Here is a 26686-nt window from a genome sequence, read left to right on the forward strand (position 1 = left end):
TTTCATTATTAAGTTTCAAGAGTTTTCTACATTTTAGTTACAAGTTCTTTTCAGATATACTTTTTTTCCTCAGGATGTGGTTTGGTTTTCATTTTTCTGTCAAGTAGGTTTTGAAACGCAGTTTTTTATTTTGATGAAGTCCATTTTACTGAAGTTTGTGCTTTTCTGACATATTTAAGAAATCTTTGCCAAATCCAATGTCATTAAGGTTTCTCCTTTGTTTTAGAAGCTGTGTCATTTTAGCTTTTACATTTAGCTCTGTGATCCATTTTGACTGAGTTAATTTTTAAAGATGGTGTGAGGAAAGGATTGAGGTTCATTGTTTTGCATGTGGTTTTCCTGTTCTAGCAACATTTGTTGAAAAGTTTATTCAGATGGAGAAACTGTTGACTTGCCTTGACTCTGTTTTGTTCCACTGATCTGTTTGTCTGTCCTTATGCCAATAAAACACTGTCCTGATTACTGTAGCTTTATAGTAAGGCTTAAAATTAGGTATCATGAGTCCTTCATCTTTGTTTTTCCTATTCGTAGTTATTTTAGGTATTGTAGGTCCTCTGCATTTCCTTATACAGTGTAGAATGAACTTGTTAATTTCAGCCAAAAGGCTTTTTAGGAATTTTGATTGTGATTGCATTTTATCTATAGATCAATTTGGGGGAAGAATTGACATCTTAATAATGCTGAGTCTTCTGACCCACGAACACAGTTGTCTCTCAGTGTATTTTGGTCTTTAGTTTCTCTCAGAAGTGTTTCGTGGTTTTCAGCGTACGTATCATGCACTCTATAATTCGTATTGTCCTCCTCCTATTATGAGTAAGGTTGAGCATCTTGACATATATTTAAGGACCATTTTAATTTTCTTTTTGGGGAGTTATCTGTACCCTTTATTCTCTTTTATATTGAAATTTTGGTCTTTTTTTAATTGATAAATCTGTGATACGAGTTGCAAATACCTTTTCCCCAGTTTGTCTTTGACATTGTGTACATTAATTTTTGCTAAGTAGAAATTTTGATTTTTACGTAGTCAAATTTATTTTTTCCTTTTTTGGCTTCTGGAATTTGTGTCATACTTAGATTTTCCTTGCTCTCCAAAGAATTCCTTACCACAGTTTATTCTGATATTTTAGGGTTTCATTTTTACATATAAATCTTTGATTCTGTTCAAATTTATCCTAATAATAAGGTGAGGATTGATCCAAATCATTTTCAGGATAGCTATCCAGTTGTTGCAACACTGTTAATAGATTTGAGGTTCTAACTTTATTGTATTAAATTTCTATGAGTATTTAAGGCTATTTCTGGACTTCCTGTTCTTTTCTATTGATCCATTTATTTATGCACCAGGATCACACCATTTTAATATCTGGTTTAGCTAATCTCTCCTCACTGGTATAGGAGGAAGGAGTTTCTTAACCTGCTGTCTGTGTATGGAACTTGTGGGGAATAGAAAAAAGTCTATGAGTCCAGTGAAATTCTATTTATAATTTCGGGTATATATGTATATGGTATCTTTTCTGGGGAGTAATCCATAGGTTTCATTAGATTCTCAAATAGATCCATGACTTTAAAAATGTCAAACCTTAGATCTAGAAAAGTGTTTGAGCCATATACCCTTATGGCAATCCACGGATGCTGTATTTTTATAATCAAATTTCTTTACAAACTGGATATAAGTAATTGCTTGTACACACACTGAATAATATCTGGAAGATGCATGAGAAATTGATAACGTCAGTTGTCAGAAGTTGGGGACTAGTGGTTAAGAAACAGTGAGAAGGAGACTTCATTATTATATCCTTTTATGTCTTTGATTTTTATTCATATGATTGTATTGGCTTTTTGAAAAAGGTGAATAACATTTAAAAAATTAAGGTGATGAATTGGACGACTCTTCCATGTTGTTCCAAGAATGAGTTCTGTGGAAAGGGAGGGCTTGGTCATTTACTACTGGCTTTTTTATATTATAGGACATAATGCTAGACTTATTTGTTATAAGGTTACCTTACAAACCACTGCCAGTTACATCACCTCTGAGTCAGATTTTTTTTAAACAGTAAAAAAATGAACTCGTACGGTGGTTGTGTAGATTGAGATGATACATGTAAAGCATCTAGTACGAATGTTAGTTTCTTCTTTTTACAACATAATTTTTTCTCTACAGGGAGTCTGAAGATACAGTACTGCTGGTCCTCAAAGAAATCTACCAAACCCAGGGTATCTTCCTTGATCAGCCTTTACAGTAAAAATGAACCACCTATGGCTGCTTAATGTAAGTTTTTAAATGTCATGTATGCAGCATATTACATGTGACGAGGAACTGTGGAGCCTCAGCTCTTCCTACATATTAACATGTGATGAGGAACTGTGGAGCCTCAGCTCTTTATAAATATACTTTTTGTTGCCTGTCACCAAGATCCAGGTTATTACTCATTTTTAGAGGGACCCTGCTTAAAATTCGTGGGAAAAAAGCACAGTAGGCCACTTAGAGAAAGGTTAGTGTATGTTTGTTTTGTTAGCGACTTGGTCCAATAATACTTGCCATTTTTAGGATCTAAACTCAGAATCTTAATAGTTGACCATCTGAGAGTTACCAGGGCAACAGTTACAGCTTTAAGTACAAACAGCTCATCCTGGGATTTATGTTGCTCAGCCCTTTAGATGTGTAGTTAGGAAGTTTGTGTGGCAGACTCTGGCGTTCTCTCTGGTCACCTTCCAGCGTGATGACCTCTTCAACTCCCTCCCTTAGACGGGCACTGAGGGGTCCTTCCCCAGAACACCTGCCTCTTTGTTGCTGCAGTTTTTTCCTCTCCTCAGCGGCCTCATTTCCTGCAGGTTGCCAGCCTTGCTCACCACTGGGGTCTTAGGAAGATAATCTTCCTCTCTGGAAGTGAGTGGAAAAGCAAAGGGAAGACCCTGTTACTTTTTACCACTGGCTTCAGAGAAACACTTGCCATTCTTGCTTCATAGCTGGGAGTGGTTTGCATCTTTAATACTTTGATGATGGTATTTAGGTACCACACTTTTTTTTTTTTAACATCTTTATTGGAGTCTAATTGCTTTACAATGGTGTGTTAGTTTCTGCTTTATAACAAAGTGAATCAGTTATACATATACGTATGTTCCCATATCTCCTCCCTCTTGCGTCTCCCTCCCACCCTCCCTATCCCACCCCTCTAGGTGGTCACAAAGCACCCAGCTGATCTCCCTGTGCTATGCGGCTGCTTCCCACTAGCTATCTGTTTTACATTTGGTAGTGTATGTATGTCCATGCCACTCTCTCACTTTGTCAGAGCTTACCCTTCCCCCTCCCCTTATCCTCAAGTCCATGCTCTAGTAGGTCTGCGTCTTTATTCCCGTCTTACCCCTAGGTACTTCATGACCTTTTTTTTTTCTTTTTCTTAGATTCCATATATATGTGTTAGCATACGGTATTTGTTTTTCTCTTAGGTACCACACTTTATTGTTTATTACTTGAGATGGTATAAAGTCTGAGTTTTTGTTTTGGGTTGGGTATAAATTTTTCTAAGAAATTATTGCTTATCTTTAGAAAATATTCTAATCTGGAAGTGGACTCCTGAGATTCAGAAGGCATTTTGGGGTCTGCTCATCGCTCATGGGTGTTCTCTGCATTTGAAGGCCAAGTCTAAGTGAATGAGGGAGACTGGTGGCCATCAGATTCTCTTGAGCCAGCTTTTATTTCCTACACGTACTGTATGAAGAAAGACTAAAATCTGTAAATACTGTTTACTCTCTCTACAGCTGACTGACAGATTTATTGCTAGGAATCACTGACGCTGTTCATTGTTTCCACAGCTGTTTGAGCTGCTCTCAGAGGACAGTCTAAAGTGGACAGTTTAGTTCACATCAGGTGCATCTTTATAAAGCAAAGATGTTATATATGCTAGACCTGCCCTTTTATATCATATCATACTTCAAACTGGGAGACTCTAGACAAAGTCCGACTTAGTTGTTAGTTCTTGAGGGTTATAAAAGCGGACAGACCTGAAATTACACAGCTTTGACTGCTTATTAAGTGATGAATAAAATGTTTCAGTGGTGCATTGATGGTGAAATAGAATTTGTGTAAGCCATCTGCCACAGCTGCTTGGGTGAAGGGAGTATTGAAGAGTGTCCTCTTCAAGCACACAAACAGCGTTGCCTCCTTAGGTACCCGTAGTGCAGGTCGCTATGGAACAGGCTCCCGGCACAGGCAGTGTTGGTAGATCTGGCTAGGGGGAAGTGTTCCTTATTCTGAAAGACAAACCTGCGTCTATGGGGCCAGGAACAGCTGGTGCAGAGTCAGTGTCAGAGCGTGCAAGTGAGATGCACCTTGAAGAAGACGAGTGAATGGAGACTAATAGTTTCCAAGGCATCTTGCTCACCACTGTGCTGTAGGTATTTTCTTTCTCACAGGTCTCAGTTTGTGATTGTCTTTGCAGTTCTCTTTGTGACAGTCCTTCACACTCCTCTCAGGTTCCTACAGGCCCTGGTGGACAGAGCGGTGTAGACAGGCAAGCTGTGTTTCGCTTTTTATATCGGTTTCTTGTAAGTAAATATATCATGGTATCCAAAGCCCTGGAATTTAACATTCGCATAAGCCATCTCTTTGACAGCAGAGGGAAGGTTAATTACTGTCACCCTAGAGATAAGTTTGGGGTAAAGGTGAGAGCCTGGCCTTACCTTGTCCCTCTGCTTACACACTAACGCTAAGCCACTAAGAAGTCTCATCCATATGGAATACTTCATTTTCTTTACTACGTAAACTCTGAGTGTGAAGTAAGGGCTACTGAGAATTCAGTAGCATTCAGTACATATTAAAGGGGAAGCTTTCATCAAGTTGTTGTCTTCATATTTAAATTTGGTCTTCCTATTAACAGAATAACTAAAATTTAAGAGTAAACCAAAGGACCAGCAAGAGTGAGTCCCTGTAACCAGAGATGAACAGGATCAACCTGGATGGCTAGATAAACCACTGTTTGTACTAAGAAGTGTTTCCTTCCTGGTGGTGAGGGGCAGGTGACTGGAAAAGCGCTTTATATCCTGTTTGTCCCCCTGTGCTGGTTTCACGGATGTATATTCCACAGGGTAATAAGCTTGACTTGAGTTCCTTGTTTAGTTGTATATTATTTGCACTACTTCAGCAGCATCATGCGCAATCTCTTGACCAAGGCTACTTTTAAATGCTGGTGGAGGATCATTTTCTCCATATTCCCAGCTGCAGAATTGCTATTGCTAATCTCAGCAAAAGCGATGGTTTGCATGGAAAGATCGGTAGCACCGATTAGCGTTCTGACAGTTTGCACTTTTTGAAATGTTTTTTATGTGATTATATTTAAATCTTTAGTAAATTCTGAAATAAAACCATATTGACCAGTTGTCTACTTTTACCTGGCTCATCCATCATAAAGTAAAGAGAGTCAATACAATAACCATTCTCTTCCCCTGTGTACTACTAAAACAAGTTTAAAACGAGTTTTGGGCAAAGAACTAACGTTCAGGTTCTTTCCCCTTGACTGTTGATTCAAAGTGCGGCGATTATAAGGTAAATATTGAGATGCTCCTTTTGTATCATTGACATCAGCCACTGCTATAGACAGTGGAATCACTTGTGTCAGATAGGGAATCTGGTGTCTGTCTAACTAACTTTGGAAATGTTTCAGGTCTCAAATGGAACTTTAAGCACAAAAAACCACGTTCACCGTTAGGAAAAAGATATATTGAAAATATGTTATAGAAATACACAAATCAAGGTCATATTTATAATATAATCACAAAAAGAAAACATAAAATATAATCACAACACAGAGAAAGGCCGTTATAGGTCCTACACCATCAGTTCCGCCGATGTCCGTCATGGTCCATTATACCCTACGGGGAGGGCGGGGCGGGAGGAGACTCACCTGCCCTCCAGACAGCCGGTCTCTGACTACCCTGCCCTGCCTTGGCTGCTTGGCACAGCTGGTGCATTTGGGCAGATCTTCAGTCCTGAGTGGAGGGAGGGCAGCTCGTGAGCACAGTTACACAAGTGAGGTGGAGACAGTGAGTACTGAATCCACGCTCCTGACCAGTTTCTTTTTTATTGTGTTTACTCAGTAATTCAACAAATTATCAAATCGCTTATGTTTACAGTATTCAAAATGGACAGCAGTACTTAGCTGGACTTGAATAAGATATGCACAGTGGTAAATAAGCCAGAACTGGAGATTCTCCTATTTAAGGTGTGATGGAATTGCCACCAGAGAAAGTAAACAGAACTAAAATAATTTAATTGCTCATGCCCTAGATTTTAAGATTTTGAGCTATGGGAAATGGAAATTAAGTTCCGATCATCAACGCTAGCTTCTAGGATAAAGTGGGGCTAAGGTGAAAGCTTCTTTGTGACAGAATCATTCCAAGAACAGTACTGAAGTTAAGTGTAAAAACACTGCAGACCTTGGGATACCAATCTGATGGGCCACATTCATAAGCTGGAAAGACCATGGAAAGATCTCGTTACTGGAATGCGTGGCGAACAGTAGTGAAAAAGGACCTTGACTCCTCGCGATAAATCCCTGTGAGCCAGGGCAAAACTGCATGATCATGGGGGCTTCTCTCCTCACCTGTACCTCTCAGGAGGTAAAAGGCAGAAATTTTTGTCCTGGGAGTGGTGAGTTAGGAGGGGCTGATTCACCTGTTTTCCAGGAAGGCAGCTCCAGTGTCTAAACATCAAAATGACGAGGGTCGCCAGGCTGCTTTTGCGCGGTGGGAAGAGCAGGGCTGCGCTGCAGTGGTCTGTGGCACTGGGCGTCCGTCAGGGGAGGGTAGTACTGCCTATAGCAGACATAGGCGAACGTCAGGCCGATGGTGGATCCAGCCAGGACATCTGAAGGCAGAGGAGACGGGCCTTCCCTCAGTCACGGTGATGCCACCCAGCAGAGGGAGCTTGGCCCTCCAGGTTACTCTACTTGTTTAGCCTGCAAACCCCCTCAATTCCAGGCTTATGGGGTTTTTGGGTTTTCTTAATTTTATCGTACATTTGCAGGATGTTCTCTAAACACCAAATCAAAACACATGTTTAGTTGGGTAGTTATAACAAGGCTTTTTCTGAGTTCACTGCATTGAATATTTTTAATTGAGAAGAATAATGAAGGTTCACTTAATGCTATCAACAACTCCTTCTCACCATTTAAAGGGTTCTAGAGGAAGGAATAAACTCTTCAGGAGTTGCTTCTCTTTGCAAAAATTTATTCTTTAAAACTGAGCTCCTAAGGTCCTCTGGGCAATACTGTCAGCTTTTTGTTTTTTTTTTGAACTGTGGGCTTTCTGTGCAAATATTTGGATATTTTACTCTATCATTCAACTTAAATTTCTTTGGTTTAATTACAATTTTATGTTTTCTTGAATTTTACTTTCGTTTCTGAACAAAAACCTCACGACAGTGAACTTGATTTTTAAGAAAGTAAATTGAATTTTGAGGTTGGGTGTAAAAAATTTCTTATAGAGTTTATTCTGAACTTATGATGCTTCAAAGTCATGGGAAAATCAGAATGTCCCTCATTGGTAATCTGTTTAAAAGATAACAGTGTGCTTTTTCATTTTCCGTGTAGCAATAAACGCATACTCAGTACAGAACGCAGACCATCCTCTGCTCACTTGTCTGTTCATTCAGCAGACACCCAGGGAGCGTCTCCTGTGCCAAGTGCTAGGGAGAAATGATGGGAGAACGGTGGAGGCGTCCATGGCCTGGATGCCTTGCTTACCTTGCCAGTGATGCTTGTAGTCACAGGTGCGGGACAGTGCAATCACAGCTGCAAAGAGTAGGGGTGACAGAAAGGAACAGAACCTCCAAGATTCCCCTCGGCCTCGTGGTGTGAAGCAGTGTAACTTCCCTGCCAGGTAGAAGGACGCGAAGGCCAGACCAGCAAATGCAACTAGAAGAGGGAAAACCTCTAAGTATATGTCTTTTAAAGAAAAAGAGGAGACTATGTTTTTATCCCTTTTGGTAACGTTTGGTGTAGATCATCGATCTACATCGTCAATTATGAGGGAGAAGGAAACAAAAGGGAAAATGAAGGACCGTTTCCCAAAGTGAGTAACATTTACCCTGGGAATAGTTTTGGAATCCTAGCAATGGGACTTCACTTCCTGATGCGTTAGTTTCCTGATGCATAAATGGGAATCATAAAAACAACAGTACCCATCTCATTGGGCTCTTTATGGTATCAAACGAGACACGAATCTAAAATGCTTTCGGAAGCACCTGACATACAGTAGCTCTTCAATAAAGGTTAATATTTTTATGACTGGAGCAAGATTGCAGAATTTAGGCAAATAAAACAGTAATAATAAAATGTTCAAATTTCATGAAGGTAAACTACTTCCTCTGTCCTCGAATATTTAATATTCGAGGTTCAAGCTTGTTATTAAAGAAGGGGGCTCTCCGATTTCTAGATGCAAGAACAAGAGTGCATGAAATGTTCCCATCCTCACAAGCTTCCTAGGTTAAATTCAATGATCCCCCAAAACAGCACAGATATAGAGTCCACGTGGTATTCTTACAGGAAGAATGTCCACTGGGGAAGCTCTTGCGGCCCTCATTCACCACGTCCTCATTTCCTGTGCACGTCAAGTCATGATGGGCTTGCCCGTCGGGGAAGCAACGGTAGAAGAAGTCTGGGCGTGGCCTGCAAGAATAAGCGAGGTCTGACGTGGATCATTTGCAGCTCCAGAAATTATTTTTTGGTTGTGTTAGATACCTTTCTTAACTGTCAGTCAAACAGTGTCCCAGGCAAAACAGTGAAACGGGATTGGATAGTCACCACTAAGAGAAAAGCCTTATTTCCAGGGTCAGCATTTAAACCAGGAAGGAAAAAAAGCCACTGCGGCACGTAGTTACTTTTTAGGGCAAAGAGTGAGTCGTGCTGCAGCTTCTGGGGGTGCTCTGGAGGACAGCGACTCCGTGTCAGTGGGAAATGCTGTTCAGGGCAGAAGAGAGCCCGAGAGTCACCCAACGGACCGAGGCAGAGGGAAGGGAGGAAGTGTTTGTTAGAAGAGAAAGATCAGACTGAGAATAAAGAGAAAAGGCTACGGGGAAGATGTGGCAGCAGTTGCGTGCGCCTGCCCCCCTGGGGCGAGGGCGGCAGCGCTGGGCACTCACCTCCCCACTATCAGTTTGACTGTGTTGGTGAAGACGCCGTTCAGAGCCAGGGCCAGGCTGGCAGCTGGAAGGCAACGGAAGTGGCTGCTGGTGGCGTCTGCCCAGGAGGAGCGGCCGGGTCCCTGTCTCGTTAGGCGCAGCCGCGGTCTCCGGGGACAGAGGAGCGCTCGGGCTCCAGCGGGAGCGGAGCGTGAGAATAATCCCGCCCCCCCGCCGGCCACTCCGCCTTGGCACAGGGAGAACGCGCTACCCGGACTGAGGACTCGTCGGAGCTGCAAATAGTCCGGTGCACGCAGGTGCACCCAGGACGTGGAGCACGTCTCACAGGCAGCAGGCGGGGCACCCCGGAGACGCAGTCACTCGAGGAACGTAGAGCTCGGCCCCCCACCCCCCCGCCCCGCAAGCCCCGTGGGGGCCCCCGCCTCCTGCTTCCGGCGCTGGGGAGGCCGCGCTTACCCAGGCAGGCCTGCCGGCTGTCCACTGCGTCCGCCTTCTTCAGACACCTGGCCAGGAGGACCGGGGCCAGCGGGGCCAGCAAGGCGACGACCTGCGCCGGACACGGCAGAGCTCAGCACGCGAAAGGAAACGGGGCCGCCCCGAGAACGTCAGACAGCTAGCTGGGAAAAGAGCTCCCACAGCAAGAGGGGTGAAGTGACAGCAGAACTGGCCTATCAGACCTCCCGGCTCCCCCGCAAGTGCCGCGTCCCGGGTCTGCCTGCAGCTAGCTGGGCGCCGAGCTCCCGCGGGAGCCGCCGTCACCGCTCCTCTCAACGACCAGTTGCCCCGGGCCGCCCTGAGCAGCCGCCCCCAGACCCTATCCCTGGAGCCGAAGCGGACGGACTTCTCTCTCAACCTGGCCCTTAACCGTTACGACGCGAAGGCTCGTCTTCAGCTCCGTGGCGGAGCCAGGGGGACCTGCCCGCTCCCTCCCTAGCGTTCGGCTCCGTGAGAAGTGCGGTCAGAAGGGAGGCTGGTTCTCCACGCACAAACATCGGCTTGGTGGCGAAATACTCTGCTTCCACGTACGGATTCCGGTAGAGCCACATCTCCTCGGGCTGGATGAGCCTCTGGAAGGGCGGGAGCAGCTCTGTTACCCTAAAGGGGACACAAAGGTGCGGACGCGTCGGCGGCTTCCCGGAAGCGCGCGCGGAGCCCGCCCGGGCGGCGGGGCCGGGGGCCGGGGGCCGGGGGCCGGAGCGCAGTCCTTACATGAAGACCGCGAACAGCGCGAGCCGCAGGCCCACCTCCGCCGCCACCTTCTTCCCCATCACGGCGCGCGCGCTCAAGGCTGACGTGGCGACGCCGAGGGACGGGGGCGCGGGGCGGGGCCGGAGCGGGGGCGGGGCCGAGGCGGGGCGAGAGCGGCCCCCAGCGCCTGAGACAGCGACGGACGAAGTGAGGGGTCGCTCCAGCTGTCTGTCCCCCGCCCGCCCGCGCGCCCGACGTTGCGTACCTTACAGAAGCCCGGGCCTTCCGTCCCGGGGAGCACGCAGACTCCTCGTTTCCGGATCCAAGTCCCCTGAAGCACACCGCGTACTGCGGAAAGACGTGCCGGGCTCCCGCAGGACCTTGCGGGCCTCGCCGGCGCGGTGGACGCGCTGGGTCTTTCGGCCCCGCGCTGGTCCCCTCCCGCTTAGGATGGCCTCTTGCCCACTGAGTGGTAGCAAGAAATTACGGGCAATGAACAAGTCCACATATTTAATTTGCAACATACGGGACAATTTATTGAAGTCAACCTCAAGCAAAATCTGAAATCAGTGGAATGTCATTAAAAACCTTTCCAAATTAATCCTCACGGAAGCAAAAAACACATTTGAATTCCAAAGTATTTGTAAAATAAGAAAGGCAGCATCTCAGTAAATATAATGTACAAAAATTATATGTTCCTACCAGCACACACAGTAGTAAGAAGCTTAAATATTACAGGCAATGCTAATACACCGTAACTAGTCAACACTAAGCTATCTATATACAGGTTAACCAAGCTTTACACGTTTCACACTATGCAATAAAACATAGGCCAATCAACAAAATCCCCAAAATATCATATATCTTGAAGTCTATGTGGCAACATCAAGTCATTATACAGTAATGCCCTAGTGGAATACCCCCAGGGAAAATGAACACTAATCTTTAGTGTCAAGAGCTTCTAGCCAAGTCACAGAAACTCAAAAGAGATTGACTTAGTGAATATTGATGCTTTGTTATTAAAGACTCAAGTCTCAAGGGATTTAGGCAAAAAATAACAGTTCACAGGATCTACAAAGTTTATTACAGATAAAGTACAGAAATAACCAATCTACAAAGGTAATTATCATAGATAAAGATCACGAGGAAATGAGAGCAGAATCTGTAGGTATCTGTGTTTTGTTGTGCAATATCACAAGTGGATACAAATGAATTTCTCCTATCAATTCCAATTATGCACACACCCCTGTATATAAAAAGAACCAGTTGTAGTCATCATTTAGCATCTTGGTTATCAGTGGCAACATGATTTTCTTTTTTTTTTTTTTTAACACAGGGCATGTGACAGCACAAATGAGATAAAGAGCAATATTAGTGACAACAAAGTAAAAGTAAATTTTATCCAGTCCACTTCTAAACTGACAAGTTTGAATCCCTCATTTAGGTCATCTGATGGATACCGAGAGGCATTCACACACATCAGAAGTCTGTGGCAGGTGGGGAAGGGAAACCCGAGGGTGCTTTCTTGCCAAGTAGCAGGTGCAGTGATGTCACATAAGAAAACGAAGGACTGAATAAATGACTTTGGTAACTATTCATCTTTTCCCTTTTTCTTACACATTAATGACTCTGGGACGCCACCAAAGGACAGGTAATTCTCTTCCTCCTTCGTACATATGTGCCACACGAACCTGAACTTGTCACTTAAGCAATGGACTGAAAAGAACGGAAATGGGTTTGAAACACACAGGTTACACCCAGCATTTCAGGAGAGTAACATAAGTGCAAATTTTTGTTTTTTTCCCTACGCAGGCATATATTAAAAGGAAAGAAGAGGTGCTTGGGGATAAGGTTGACAAAATAACAAAACAGAGAACATACATATGAAGTACTCGTATAAATGCTGCTGGTATTTCATGCAGGAGTCTCTTCCCCGAACGTGTGCACTGAATCTGAGAGAACTACTGTGGACACTTCCGTCTGCAGAACTTCGCCTTTAATCCAAGTTCAAGAGGGTAAGAGACAAAACAGTATACAAAACAATGCTTTCTACTTCATAAATCTTAAAATAACTGTAAAATAAGGAGAATCTGAGGAGTTTCAAGTACTTAAAAAACCTGAATTCAATGAGGCAGAGGTCTCAGTGTTAAAGTGGCTACTTCGTACCTGTGGTAAACACTACACCCCCTCCCTTACCCTACTGTAACCCCCTTTCTCCCTGTACCCCACCCCGGATAAATGTCGGTAGATTTCAGTATATACAAATTCCCAACTCTTCCTATTTGTCAATATAGGGCAAAGCTGTCTAATTATATCTATTCCCGAGCCTATCTGGAAAGGGAAGCGAGTTCTACTGTTTGTTTACAAATAACCAGAGACCAATTCTAGGTGGCCTGAGGCCAAAGGAAGTTGTTCCAAGTGATCATGTCTGCAGCAGCTCGGACAATGAGGGGGCTGGACACATCAGCCTTTTAAGAAGTAATTCAAGTCGAATTTGCACTGCACAGCACAAGCAACTTCCCAATGTAGAAGGACATCAAGTGTGAGCTTCCCAAGCTGTCAAGACGCCACGGTAACTTGTTCTCTTATCCTAGTGGGACATGGCATGCGGCGGTACCTTGACTTTAAGGTGAATGCTAAAGAAGAGCTTTCTGTTTTAAAATGAAATGAGAGACAAGCAACAAATCCCCGGGAGTCCAGAGACTGCGCTCCACACAGCTGGCCCATCTGTTTCCAAACTGCAGATCTGGGCTGGACCCTGACTGGAACACACCATGCAGCGAGCTACTCAAGGGAAACTCTACTTCCTGAGTCAGGAAAGAAAGGTGTCCAACAGCCGCCCTGTCTGAGTCCTTTCCGCAATCATCTCGTTGTGAGTTTCCCAGCGTTATTCACAGGCGTGCCTCCAAATACTCTGGGGAAATGGCAGCTGGGAGCTGGGAGCAGCCTTCCCCCTGCCTTTTTTTCTTTTTTTTTTTTTTTTTTAGTTTTTAGATGTGTTCCTGATTTGAACACATAGAAATCTCCAAGTTTCAATGATTCTAAAAGTCAGCCTATTTTATAGCTTAGGCCAGAGAATTTCTGAGAATTAGGATAGGGTGGGAACTTGTTAAAAGAAAAATGAAAATAAAACCCACCCCACTCCTAATTCCAGCCCTGATTAGATATTAAAGAAGTGACTCACTCCCTCCAGCTGCTTCTGCCTGGCCTGCCGGGAGCACAGGGCCGTCCACCCCTCCCTTCCCAGCCAGCGGCAGGACTCCTCACGCCCCCTCCGGCGCAGGGCCTGGAAGGCCTCCAGGATTTCACCTCTAGCTCTTACAGATCTGATTTCTGAAGATTTATGCTGATTATCAAAAATCTTACGTTCGCTTCTTCCACCAAAGAACCAACATAAGGTTAAAAAAAATGCCACCGTTATCCCATGCTGCTTTAAGTTATTTCATTTTCGGACAAGAAAACCCAACCATTTATGCTCTGACCACAGACAGATTGAAAAGTTAACAAATAACAACTTCCAGCTATCAGTGAGCAACATGTCTTTTGCAAAATTTCATTGGCGAAGCACAGACAAGCACCCTGCATGGATACTATGCACATATAAAGCACAACTTATTCTTTTTCTGCTTCCATAGCCTGCACCTTTAAAATATACAAACTAGGCAACAGTACGAGGTGTGAGGAGAGCTCCCTGGCACTGCCAGGACTAAAGCCACGTTCCAGACCGTTAAAGGACACTCGCGGACCAAGACCCCATGGCTGTGGTCAGCGATGGTGTTTTCCGCCCTGATTTCTGAAATGGCAGAACAACCCTATTAGCCAACCCCCCACCCCCCCCAAATTAAAAAACCCAGCAGAGCTCTGCTACAGATACACAAACAAAATGTGACACAATGAAGAAGCTGCATAAAAATACTTAAACCTAAGGTATTTGTAGTATACAGGATATACCCTGGCTTACCATATAAAAGTCACCAGATATTAAATAGCACTAAGTCCAAAACAAAGCAAGGAGATAAGATTCCATGTTGGATACCGTTTCAACACGAGGTGCATTTCAGATATTAAAGGAAATCCTTCATGTTAGTAAGTTTAAAAAAGCAAACATTTATCATATACATATATAAAATAAAGTTTTAGTATGATAAAACCTAGATTTTCTTAAATTATTTTTTAAAAGGACATCAAACTATATGATTGCTCAAGAGCAAACTTTAGTGTTTTGGTGAGCTGTAATTCACGTGACTTGTAGCAGTCGCATTTGGTAACACATATAGCATTTTCTATCTTGCTCTTTCTTTTGGGACCATATCTAACCAACAGAATTACTGGAGGCCCAATGAGTTACCTCAGAATTATTTGCTGGAATCAGGCAAATGGCAGTTTAGGAGCTTAAGTAAAAGAACTGTAGTGTTTTTTTGTTTGTTTTTTTTAACAAGAAAAAATCCAGTATAATTGCACATTTACATACAAAGAAAAAAAAAAAAAGCACAAAACAGGTTTTTTTCTTCTTTTTTCCAGAGAAGAGTTGTAAATTGATAAGGAAAAGGAACACACAGCACAACTGAAGGAATGTTGTGGAGCATCTATCTTCCCTGCCTTTATAAGGTCACTGGGTACTTCCTGAGGGAAAATAAATGCTACCAGGTACCGGCAATTGTTAGCAGTCAAAATTCACAGAGAAGTTGACGTTCATTCAAGCTAAACCTAGGCTTCTACTTAGTACAGTGTTACAACAATGTCTGACAGGACTAATTAATTCATACAGGGAATCCTGGAATATACATATTCCTAAGCATTAAAAGCAAGTGAGTTCTGTGGCAGATATTCCGGTTCACTTGCGTCTATGAGCTCCAACCATTCCTGCTATCACTGCTTTCTGTGGAGCTCTCCCTAAGTGCTTCCTGCCATGAAGTGTGTTTGTGTGGCTCTCATTTACCCTGTAGAAGTACAAGTGCTACCACTTTCACCCCCAAATTAGGAACTGAACAAAAAGATCTATTCAAATACAGTTCAAATTCATTTGTGTAGTTTTCACCAGGACACGTGACTGAGTGGTCAGCTGACAAAGGGAATGTTTGCTTGGGAGAGGAAAGCAGAGACAGAAAATTAAAATGCCCATAATTCTCTCCAAGTCAGACCAGGGTGTACATTAAATTGGATAGAAAATGGTGCTTATTTGACCCAACTTTTGGTCTGTGCCTTTCAACTCCCTTTAGCTGCCTTTACCAGTGTGTCAAGACAACAGGAATGACCATTCTAACTCTGTATTCATATCCACAGAGACACACTTCATCAAAAACACCCATTATCAGTGGAGAACGTTTCAAACTCAGTGAGGGCATCGATTTCTTTTTTTCTCCAGAACAAAAAACCAACAACCACATTATATACCTTTCTAGGTAAAGTTATATCGGAAAGCCCACCTAGTTTAAGACCACAGAGGTAATATTCACTGAGGCCTTTTGATTTCAAGAGGCCAGATTCAATACTCCCACAGAGCCCTTCTCTAAGACTACGAGAGGCGTCTGGAAGGGAAAGCGAAGCCAGCCTCCCTGCTGCTCAGGAAAGCGGTATGTAAGACCACCATACCCTTTTCTAGAGGGCTTTCTGCAATTCCTACTTAAAACACACACACACACACACACACACACACACACACACACACACACAGACACACACACACACAGATTAGACTATCTGAACTACACTTCTCAAAATTTTTAAAAATGAAAATAAATAAAGGAATGATGGCTACTTTTGCTTTTTACACCCAAGGAACACATCCTAGACTTTAAATTTATCTCATTAACAGAACTTCTTCTCTTTGTTCTTATTTTAAAAGCGAAGACATCTCTTTTGCCAGCTGCAAAGGCATTGAAGCACAATAAAAGGCAAGAAAAGACCAAGGGAACCTAACCCTCCACAAAAGAATCCCCAAGCTGACAGGACGAAACTGAAAAACCAGATCCCACCAACGGCTTCTGCCTGCACGGCCTGGTTCCCCATCTTCACTTTAATAGGGCAGCGCTGATGGCCAAGGCTGTATGCACTGCAGCGGTCTCTTCTTGTACTAACGCATTCTCTACTTTTTTCTTTTCCTTTCTTCGTTTCAATAAAAAAAGAAGGAAATCACTGCCCATTTATTCTTTGACTTCTTCTCCATGATCCTGTGATTCCAATTTACATTTGATCTTGCTCCAGTATTCGGGTGACACGGGAGATACAGGGTCATGTTCAGAGCAGCAGAGACGGCCTTCCAGAGCGGAGGGCACCAGAGCCCCCTTTTCATGATCTTTGCAAAACGAACGTGGACAGAACTCACAGAAGGACACAGCTGCACCGCTGCACTCATCGCACTGATGCCACGGGCACTCCCACTTTCCTAGTGTGGGCGGGAAGAAGGGAAGGATCCCAGTGAGTGCCTGTCCCCAACACCCACGAGACACCCCACTTCCCACCTTCCTCTCGGACTGGGGGCTGAATGCAGTTGACTACGACTCCAAACCTCAGCCAGCAGAGGTCTGGGTGCACCTGTCGGTGTGGCTGCGAGCTACTGCCCGAAACTCAGCTAGGAGCCAACTACCACCTGTGGTAATGGACAGTAAGACACCAGTCCTTGCTGGCCCACGGGCGTCCCCCATTTGCACTGAGACAGATTTTTCACTAGCAAAATCTTTGCTTGCTACTGTTGCTTGCTCTTTCCAACGCTTCCCATCCCACGGCTCCACACGGGGGACTAGACCGCCCGTACTCTGAGTCGGGCATGGTGGGCAGAGATGGAGTCGGGCGGGGCCTGCAGGCCGGGCTCACCGTAGGGCGGCTGGGGCAGGTTGAGGCAGAGCAGGTGGTAGGCTTTGGGGCAATCCTTCCTGTCGCACATGACCAGCTCGCCGCTGTCCCCGCACTGGAAGCAGTGATCCTCATGCAGCTGCTTCGGCTCTGTTTTGATTTTTCGTCTCTTCTGCTTCAGCTTAGCGTTTTTTGCCTTTTCTTCAGTTGTGGACGCACATGCCGACTGGCAGGAGAGAGGGGGTCATGGTTTTAACGATCACAGTGCGTGAAGCTTTACGTAAAAGGGAGATCCTACAACCTCACGTTCATTTAAATTCACCTGTTGTTCGGTTACCTAAAACACCAGGAGGGCTTACCCTGTCACGGAACTGTAGTAAAAATAAATCATTTTTCATTGATTTTTTGAATAGGTGTTTTTTTTTTTCCAAATTGCAAAGACAACTGAGATAGCATACACAAACCATAAAGTTCACCAATTTAAAGTGTATAATTCGGATACACTAAAGTGTATTAGGATAGTGTGAATTTTTTTTGAAGTTTTTGAAAAAGATCTTGCTAAGTTCAAATTCAATCAGAAACACAGACATTTTCAGAACCTAACAGTTCTCACTGAGATATGCTCTAGTGGGAGGTCGGAGTCTAAACTCTGGGTAAACGCAACTGCTGGCCTGCAAATTAAACCAGGTCCCCCTGGCCAGCACCTCCTGAGACAGCCCCAAACAAGCTTCTTCAGCAGCCCCTCCCCAGCCCCAGGGGCGCCCCCTGCAGCCACTGACCTTTGGCCGCACGCCGAGGAAACCACTGCAGTTATCCGCCCCGCAGTGGCACTCCGTCCTGCCATTGCCCAGACAGTCCAGGTTGTAATTAAATGTTAGCTCCATCCCTAGAACACAAGAGAGAGAAGTATTCAGACTCAAGTCCTGGGGGAGAGAAATGCTGTCAAAGACACACCCTCACAACGAAAAAAGAGACATAATTCTGACATGAAGACCCTTCCATCCTCCGTGTTCCACACTGAAGACGGTGATGGGAAAAAGGAAAAAAACAACGAAAAAAACCCAAAAAACTAGAGAAAAACATCCGATCCACCAATGATTAAAACAAAAATAAATATTCTACAAAGACCATCATATTCTTTTCACTGAAGTGGTCAAAGACCATGTGACAGAGATTAAGAATCTGAAATCTGTGCTCAAGAAAAATGGGTTCTAGTTTAGCTCTCTTTTCTAAAACTAATTTACACTAGTTTCTAAATAAACAAGATGACCGTGGAATTGTCACAGCCATACCATTTCCAGTAATTAATGCCTCACATTATGATCAGAAAAGACTTCAAAATGCACATTTACTACATACACCAAAGACCCAGGGACTCAAACTAGGAGGTCTAAGCTTGCTTTCTTTCGTCTTTTTTTTTTTTTTTAAATTTGGCCACACCATGCAGCAAATAGCGAATTCAATGTACACAGTCAGTCCCCTGCTTTTTACACATAACAGATTCCTAAGAACGTGTGCCAGAGTTAAACAAGGGACTTCCTGTTATGAAGTGGTTTCTTTCTCAGAAATTAAAAAAATTACATTAAGTACTGAATTAAACCCTGTCTTTTTGCCGTTGCCTTTAAGGACAGATTTCTAGCATTTTAAAGGTTTTTTTGTTTTGTTTTTTTGGCCACACTGCTTGGCTGAAGGATCTTAGCTCCCCAACCAGGGACCAAACCTGGGCGCCCGCAGTGAAAGCACTGAGTCCTAAACACTGGACTGCCAGGGAATTCCCAGTTCAAGCTTTCTTTAGCTGGACCTCAGCAATCCACAGCGAATGCTAGAAACACAGTTTACATCACTTTTAGCTACAGCATTTCTCTTCCCACCCATTTTTCTACAGACTTAACAAACGAGAAATTAAGTCTTGCTGTTATTGATGCTGGATGGGTAAGGAAAAATGAAAGCAGTAACTCTGATTTGAGAAGCGTTTTATGTCTAATTTGAAACAGACTGATTTTTCAAACTAAAATACAAAACAAAATAACCTCCCGCAAACAAACGAAGAGACCAGTTGATGGTAACAACTGGTTAATATTTTCTTTAATATTAAAGAAAAAAAAGCTTAAACATTTGGTTACATTATACAGACAGCAATAATTTGGAGAACTAATTCAGTGGGATCATAGACACAGAATTCTGTGATACCCTCTCTTACTACGCTCCCTTTTGCAGGATATAGATGTTTACTTCCTACAGGCAGGTAACAATTCTAAATATAGCTCTTTATCTTATTTGAATAAATACTTGAGTGTCAAAACTTGTCTGACACTTGAGTGTCAGAATGTCCTGCCCTCAAAGACATACTTGCTTTCCGGGGAGGGGGCAGAGTCCCTTTTACCTGCAGGAATGTCACAAAGAGCAAAAAGGCCAACTCGAACATCTCCATTCACCGTCCACTTTTGTGTTTCACAGTTTGGATTACAACTGTGGTTCATAAAGCGAGAATAATTTCCCTTCGGGCCAGCGTCAATGATACGGTCCTTCAGAAAGAAAAGAAAGGAAAAGTTCCTTTGACATGAAACTGAGCACAAGCGTGTCTGAGAAACATCCACCTCAGGCGAGAGCCGCGAGGCAGCACTGTTTGCCGCCAGCTGAGGGCCGACGACCCACAGCTCCGAAACTGTGCTCGCAGCACGACTGACTGAGGTCTCTGCTTTACATGATGACCAAGTCAAAAGCAAGTAAGATAAAGTGGAGTTTAGTTTCTTTTAAAGTTTGTTTCTAGAAACAAACACACCACAGAATAACGCGACTGAGATCAGCTGGCCGTGGGCTTAGCGACAGGCATTGTCTGAGTAGACCGCTCTCAGCACGGATGCCACTTGTGACGGGAACTATGGTGCTTTGCTGTCAGTCCTCCTTTCCTGCTCTAAGCAAGAAGCAAAGCTTGTAGGGGGGTAGATGGATGAGAGCTTAGGCCATAAAGAGGGAGGCAGGAAAAACAAGAAACTTCTCGGAATGAAGACTTGGAGATCTGACTGATGGAAGGGCTAGAGTTTGGGATATAATCTTCATAGTCTATTTTTACTTACACAAAAGTTCAAAATACCATAAAAAGCTCAACATTTTGGCTCCCTGAATTTAAACTCTGATAGTCTGGGAAAGCTCTAGAAGACGGAGCCTCCCAAGTGCTGTCCAGGTGGCTGCAGGGGTCACCGGCAGCGAGGCTAGGATTTAAGGGGCCAATGAGCAGTCACAAATAAATGGCATTTTATGTATATAAAGTGTATGTTCATGAAGGTGGTAAAACTTTCCAACAGTGACATATCAGTTAACATAGTGCTTCTTTTCAATGATTTCTGGTTCTTGTAAGGCTGTTCTGACTCAGTTTTAGAGACAGCCTGGAACACAGGAAACATGGGTACTAGTCTTGGCTCATCATTAAACTGTAACAAGATATCCAACAAATCACTTATGGCTGGATCTCAGTCTCTCGTCCTCTGTAAATCAGAGGACTGTTTTTTTTTTAAATCTTTTATTGAAGTATAGTTTTATTGAAGTATAGTTATTGGTGTACAATATAAGTTACAGATGTACAATACAGTGAGTCACAATTTTTAAAGGTTATACTCCAGAGGACTGTTGAAGAAATTAAATGAAATAGTTGTGCTGTCATGTGCATCAAACAGCACTCACAGTTACATGTATTAAACCAGAAGTTTTACTGTCATTTTTCTTTTGACAGCATTCATTTTTCCTAACTCATAAAAAAAGTTTAAATATATAGAACAATTTACAGTTAGGATTTTTGCTAAAGCAGAACTTTACTGGTGGTTTATAACTTAGAATTACAGAGCTAATTCTCTCCCTTGGGGATAAAGAAACTGAGGGCCAGGTCTTTCAGTGACTAAGAGCTGGGACTCAAATCCAGATGTGTCAACCCTGTTCCTGGTCATCTTCTCACTCACAGCGCGTCTCACATGACCTGTGCGAGATGCCAGTAATCATTCACTTTTGTACTCTGGTATAACGAGCATATTATAGTGGGACACACACTGGCTACTGCAAACCATTATAATTTGCTTGAGAAAAACCAAATGAGAGGAAGGAAACTGAGTTTAACCTAAGACCACCAAATTAAACCAAAAAATCCTTTTTTCTTACCAAAAAAAAAAGCAATTTTACCTTGGTAACAGTTAACATATAAAAATTAGTTACACTGTTCTCGTGGGCTCGCTTGATTCGCAATCTGCATTCTTCCTCATCAATTAATTCGCCAACATATTCATTTACAAATTCACCCTGCAGAGGAGCACGCAATACATAAATGTACAATCAGTGTATCCTATTAGAAAGCATTCCTTAACACCACATGTATAATCCGAGAATTAACCAAAAACATTCCTGGAAATACAACTATAGTACAAAATAAAACCAGAAAATGGACATTGGTACAATCTACAGGCCTTATTCATATTTCCCCGATTTCACAGGCACTCATTTGTGTGTGTTATGTGTGCATGTGTGTGGTGCTATGGGATTCTACCAGGTGTAGAGTCAGGTAACCACCACCACAAGCAAGATACGGAACTGTCCCATCAGCACAGATGCCCTGTGCTTCTCCTTCATAACCACATCCATCCTCCATCCCTAATTTGTTCTCCAACTCTATAGTTCTTCTAAAAATTTATTTTATTGAAGTATAGTTGATTTACAATGTTGTGTTAATTTCTGCCGTACAGCAAAGTGATTCAGTTATACATATATTCTTTTTCATATCCTTTTCCATTATGGTTTATCACAGGATATTGGATATACTTCCCTGTGCGAAAAACAGTAGGACCTTGTCCAACTCTATAGTTTTCGTCATTTTGAGAGTGTTCTATAAATGGAATCACAGTATGTAACCTTTAGAGATTGGATTTTTAAAGAAAAACTGAGCCTAATTCCCTTGAGATCCATCTAAGTTGAATGTATTAACAGTTCATTCTTCTGTCACTGGTGAGTGCTGTGCCACAGCAAGGAGGCACCACAGTTTGTGTGACCGGTCACCGGTTGGAGAACATGTGAATGGTCTCCGAGTTTTGGCTATTACAGATAAAGCCGCTGTGAGCACTCTGATAAAGTTTTTGTGCAGACAGAGGTTTTCATTTCTCTGGGATACATGCTGGGTCATATGGTGAGCACATGTTTAATTTTTTAAGAAACTGCTGAACTGCTTTCCGGAGTGGCTGTACCACTGCGCGTTCGCACCCTACTCTCCCCAGGTAGGAGAGATGCAGTTTCCCCACTTCCTCACCAACATGTGGTATAGTCCCTATTTCTCATTTTGCTGTTTCTAACAGGTGTGTAGCGATAAGCTCCTTTTTAAATAAGTGTAAACACGGTACATTCAACCTTTCATGTTTACAAATGCATAAGCATTAACCCTTTTACCTCAAAAGCGTGGCTGATTCAGTCTAGGACAACAGCATTAGCTACAGGACTTACTGGTGTTACCAATACATTTTTAAGGTAAAGAAATGTCTTAGGCAGTAAATTAAAATGTATTTGCTTATTGCTTCACCAGACTTGTGTTCCTCCCCCGGCCCCCGACACAAATTCTCACTAGCCGTTCTCATAGCTCTTAGTATCACAGAACTGAGAGTACCAGTCATCTCAAGAGTACTATATTATATTTTCTGATTTTGATGAATAATTAAGAGCATAAGCCAATGTCCTTTCTCTACTGATAAAAAGACAAGATTGTGATTTCTGTGTAAGAGAAGGGCGCCTGTGGGTCAGCCTTTCCCTAGGTGGCCGGCCGGCCGTGGGTGAGATGGGGGAGGAACCCCGCCTGCTTCAGGCAGCCACACGCTCGTTTCAGCTGGGCCTGGTCACCACAAGAGTGCACCTCAGGCTTCTTCTCTCCCCCATTTTAACTGACAGTACAAGCTCTGACAAAGAGTTAGAAAAGAACCGCACTTCATCTCTAACTGCAACACCACGGCAGGACCGCTCTGCACGTTCAGGTACTACGCACTGTGGCCCAGAGTGGCTTTTCCTACACCCAGTTTGGACTTGGACCCCGGCTGCTGAAAACATTCTGCACCTTTGTACGGTATCACCACCCTCACCAGGTAGAAGATTTCATTGCCGTCTTGGCTGCACTGCCACCTAGTGTTCCTTTATTGTATGGCAAGTTTCCTTTAATGAAAACCTACAGAGCAGAATTTAAACCAAATCAGCTCCGCTTCATGTTTTTTTTAACAAATTGGGATTCAAGTTAAGGTTTCATTTGAAGAAAGGGTTCTGTGGCTTGAAAGGCCTGGAAACCATTTATTATAGTTTATATTTACTATTCTATGAAAATTGGTGAATACAGAAAGGTGAAAGTGCTGATATCAAACATGAGGCGTGGAAGTCTCGTAAACTCAATACCATTGTGAATAAATGTCTCTAGCTATTTTGTAAAAGAAATACTTTAGGCATCCAAAAAGTGACAAATCTTTAGCCTCAAAGAGTTGCTCACTGGACTTAAAACCATTAACTGTGAATTCAATTATGGATTAAAAATAACAAAATAAAGAACTTTTAGGGAATTCCCTGGTGGTCCTGTGGTTAGGACTCCACACTTTCACTGCTGAGGGCCCAGGTTCAACCCCTCGTTGGGGAACTAAGATCCAGCAAGCCGCGCAGTGTGGCCAAAAAAACCAAAAAAAAACTTTTAAAATGCTAGAAATCTGTCCTTAAAGGCAATGGCAAAAAGGCAGGGTTTAATTCAGTACTTAATGTAATTTTTTTAATTTCTAAGAAAGAAACCACTTCATAACAGGAAGTCCCTTGTTTAACTCTGGCACACGTTTTTAGGAATTGTTACGTGTGAAAAGAAGGGGACTGACTGTGTACATTCAATTTGCTATTTGGTTTCTGTCCCCTAAGTATACCCAAACCTTCTCCATGTTGCTACAGTCTTTATGATTATGCTGTTCAGTGACTGTATATTTCTAGCTATTTTGTAAAACACCAATTGTCTTAACATTAGCAATTCCTCAAGTGCTAAAGTGCAGAATAATCCTGATTGTATTTTCTTTTCTCTTAATTATATCATTAATTTAGTAAATTAGAATATGGTTTAGAATAAGTGTTATTAAATAAATGTTATTAAAAGATGTTAACATGGTATTAAACTGGATAGATTTCAGGATGGCTCCCCAAACTCCCCTGAAATCATAAGCAAAAATTTGCAAGTGATATGCAGGGCATTAAAGTAATATCAAAACATGTGCATTATATGATGCCATTCTAAACGCAGATGGCCTTTGACCAGGCGACCCAATCCACAAACCCAATGCATTGGCAAATCCCGTTGGCTCTACCTTTAAAATGTCAGAAATCCAACCACTTCCTTCCTACTCAACTACAACCCTAGTTAGTCCAGGCCACCAGCATCTCTCTCCGGGACTGTAATGGTCTCCTTTTTATTGCTCTCTCTCCATGATCATAAATTCCCCACAGTACAGCCCAAGTTATTCTTCTGAAGCCCAGACTCTTAAGGTGGCCCCAGTGACCCCTGCCTGCTGGTGCTCACGCCGTTGTGTAATCCCCTCCCCTGGAGACAGCAGGACCTGTGACTTGCTTCTAAGCAACAGAATGTGGCCCAAGTGACAGGATGTGATTACGTGAGTTTGTTACATTAGGGCTTCAGCATCCATCCTGCTGGAGCGTCTCTTTCCCTCGCTGGCTGTAAGGAAGCAAACAGCCAGCCCTGTTGGAGAACCCCATCTGGCAGGGAACTGCAGGAGCCTCTGGAAGCCAAGAGCAGCAAGACAACAATAACCACAAACCCAAACCCAAAACACCTAATGCTCTCAGACCTAGCGCCGTGAAGAACAGAACTGTGCCAGCAGCCGTGCAAGCTGGGAAGCCGGATCCTTCCCTAGTTGAGGCACAAGAATGAGAATCCAGCCAGGTCAGTGCCCTGACCGCAACCTGGTGAGCCCCTACGTAGAGGACCCAGCTACGCACTGACCTATAGGATCTGTGGGATAGTACGCTGTGTGTTATGCTGTAAGTTGCCAAGTCTGTGGTAATCCTGTTAAGCAGCAACAGAAAACCAACACATCGAGGCAGACGGACGCCCTCCCTACTAAACTCCGCCAGAAGTCCCTGTCCCGAGGCCGACGAGGCCCCGCACAACCTGGTCCCGCTGCCCCTCTACCTTGCCACCCGCCCACCTCCCCGGCCCTCCTCTGCTCCCTCTCCAGCTCCCTGCTGTCCTGGCGCAGGAGGGCCTTCACTCCGGCCTGCTCTTCCACGTGCCTGCACGCCCTCCTCGCTCACACGTTCGGGTCAGACCTTCCTGAACCCAGTCCCTGTCACCCCTACCCTCTTTGACAGCTTTGTTTTTCTTGGTGGCATTTGGTGGTAAGTGGCGCCACATGTCTATCATCTGTCCCTGGTGGACTCACAAAGGTGCCCTGCTCACTGCTGTCTTCCAAGTGCCTAGCACAGCCCCAGGCACAGGGAAGCCGCTGAACAAACACGTGCTGAATGAGTGAGCTTCACCCAAGCAATCTGACCTACAGAAACGGATGACAGATGATCAACAGAATGAAAGAATGTGTGTGTGTGTACACACACACACACACACACACACATTTATTGGAAAACAGGCTGTGTAAATGATGGTACATTTTACTATGGAATACGATGAGACTATGAAAAACAATGAGGTGAAATCTGTGTTACGGCCATAAAAATAATTTTCTGATACATTAAGTGGGAAAAAAGAATCATAGGTGTGATTATATTGATGTTTAAAAACCCTACAAATACAGAATACATGAATATGTATTTGCATATGTGTTTATGTGTAGAATTGCAAAGAAAATGTTCTAAAAGGCTACATACCAACCTATGGACAATGGTCCTGTCCATTTGAGGGTGAAGGAGGAATTTCACGCTTTATTATCTGTTTTTGTATTGTTTGATTTTCTTTACTACATTATATGGTATTTCTTCATGACAAAGGTGATTTTTTAAAAGGCAGAAAAATGCCAAGAATAATTTTAAATTCCCACTAGGCCTGTCTTCTCTCACTAAACACGGCTCCAAGTTCTATATGTTGGCAGGTGGGGGGAAGGGTGGAGGTGGGGGCTTGTTTTAAAACAGATTGTTCAGGCCTGTCACCAATATTTCAGGTGGCACTGTTTTAACAAGGACCCCGGAAGATTCTCAGGATATCTAAAGGTTGAGAGCCACTGTTTGAATAGCAGGATTTACTGGTGATTTTCAATTTTCTTTGAGCTATTTGCATTAAAATATCTTCTACAATGGACATGTATTTCTCATGTTAAACAAAGAGACTGCTTTGAAAAATTGCTTCAAAGTATAAGAATGAAGATAATTTATAAGTATCAAAGATCTCAACTTTTTCCAGTTGCTTCTGTATATATGATCTAGTTTGAGACTAGCAACAACTCTTAAACATGTAGGGCAGGAATTATGTCCATTTTAGAGATGAAAAAAACTGGGGCTCAGCGAGGTTAAGTGACTTGACCAGGGCTTCATGGCTAATGAATTATGATGTTGGAGCAAAGTCCT

At 43.3% G+C, this 26686-nt stretch overlaps 3 protein-coding genes across 14 annotated transcripts in view; 1 reads left to right on the plus strand and 2 right to left on the minus strand.

Annotated features, from left to right (window-relative positions):
* The window catches only part of DDHD2 (DDHD domain containing 2), a 35839-nt gene extending 21019 nt beyond the window's left edge, over positions 1 to 14820 (plus strand). For 2 of the 3 annotated variants that reach the window (XM_019921304.3, XM_019921305.3), the window contains one exon: positions 2162 to 2408. In XM_019921304.3, coding sequence (XP_019776863.1) covers positions 2162 to 2243 — 82 coding nt within the window. In that variant the 3' untranslated portion in view covers positions 2244 to 2408. Of the gene's footprint in view, positions 1 to 2161; positions 2409 to 3547 lie in introns of those variants that run through there. The other variant, XM_073798588.1, reaches the window with a different exon arrangement.
* PLPP5 (phospholipid phosphatase 5) lies at positions 1795 to 10485 on the minus strand. 4 transcript variants are annotated; one of them, XR_004524272.2, is made up of 9 exons: positions 10346 to 10478; positions 10123 to 10231; positions 9593 to 9683; positions 9137 to 9200; positions 8539 to 8663; positions 7740 to 7910; positions 6671 to 6862; positions 5901 to 5985; positions 1795 to 2881 (listed from the first exon to the last, which is right to left on the minus strand). XR_004524272.2 is itself a non-coding variant. In XM_004311810.4 (8 exons), exons 1-7 carry the CDS (start codon positions 10402 to 10404, stop codon positions 6699 to 6701), a joined length of 783 nt encoding a protein of 260 aa, XP_004311858.1. In that variant the 5' UTR covers positions 10405 to 10477; the 3' UTR covers positions 5695 to 5985; positions 6671 to 6698. The 4 variants fall into 4 exon arrangements, 1 of the variants encoding a protein (XP_004311858.1); XR_004524271.2 differs by lacking the exon at positions 1795 to 2881 and adding an exon at positions 3518 to 4486; XR_004524273.2 differs by lacking the exon at positions 1795 to 2881 and having other exon boundaries at positions 5695 to 5985; positions 6671 to 6810; positions 10346 to 10485.
* The window catches only part of NSD3 (nuclear receptor binding SET domain protein 3), a 183582-nt gene continuing 167729 nt past the window's right edge, over positions 10834 to 26686 (minus strand). For 6 of the 7 annotated variants that reach the window (XM_073798586.1, XM_019921294.2, XM_019921296.3 and 3 more), the window contains 5 exons: positions 21287 to 21403; positions 19500 to 19641; positions 17896 to 18002; positions 17138 to 17342; positions 10834 to 16709 (listed from right to left, as the gene is read on the minus strand). In XM_073798586.1, the coding sequence (XP_073654687.1) occupies positions 16468 to 16709; positions 17138 to 17342; positions 17896 to 18002; positions 19500 to 19641; positions 21287 to 21403 (813 nt within the window). In that variant the 3' untranslated portion in view covers positions 10834 to 16467. The remainder of the gene's footprint in view (positions 16710 to 17137; positions 17343 to 17895; positions 18003 to 19499; positions 19642 to 21286; positions 21404 to 26686) is intronic. The other variant, XM_019921295.3, reaches the window with a different exon arrangement.

This window comes from Tursiops truncatus, chromosome 21 (assembly GCF_011762595.2).
Source record: "Tursiops truncatus isolate mTurTru1 chromosome 21, mTurTru1.mat.Y, whole genome shotgun sequence".
NCBI lineage: Eukaryota > Metazoa > Chordata > Mammalia > Artiodactyla > Delphinidae > Tursiops > Tursiops truncatus.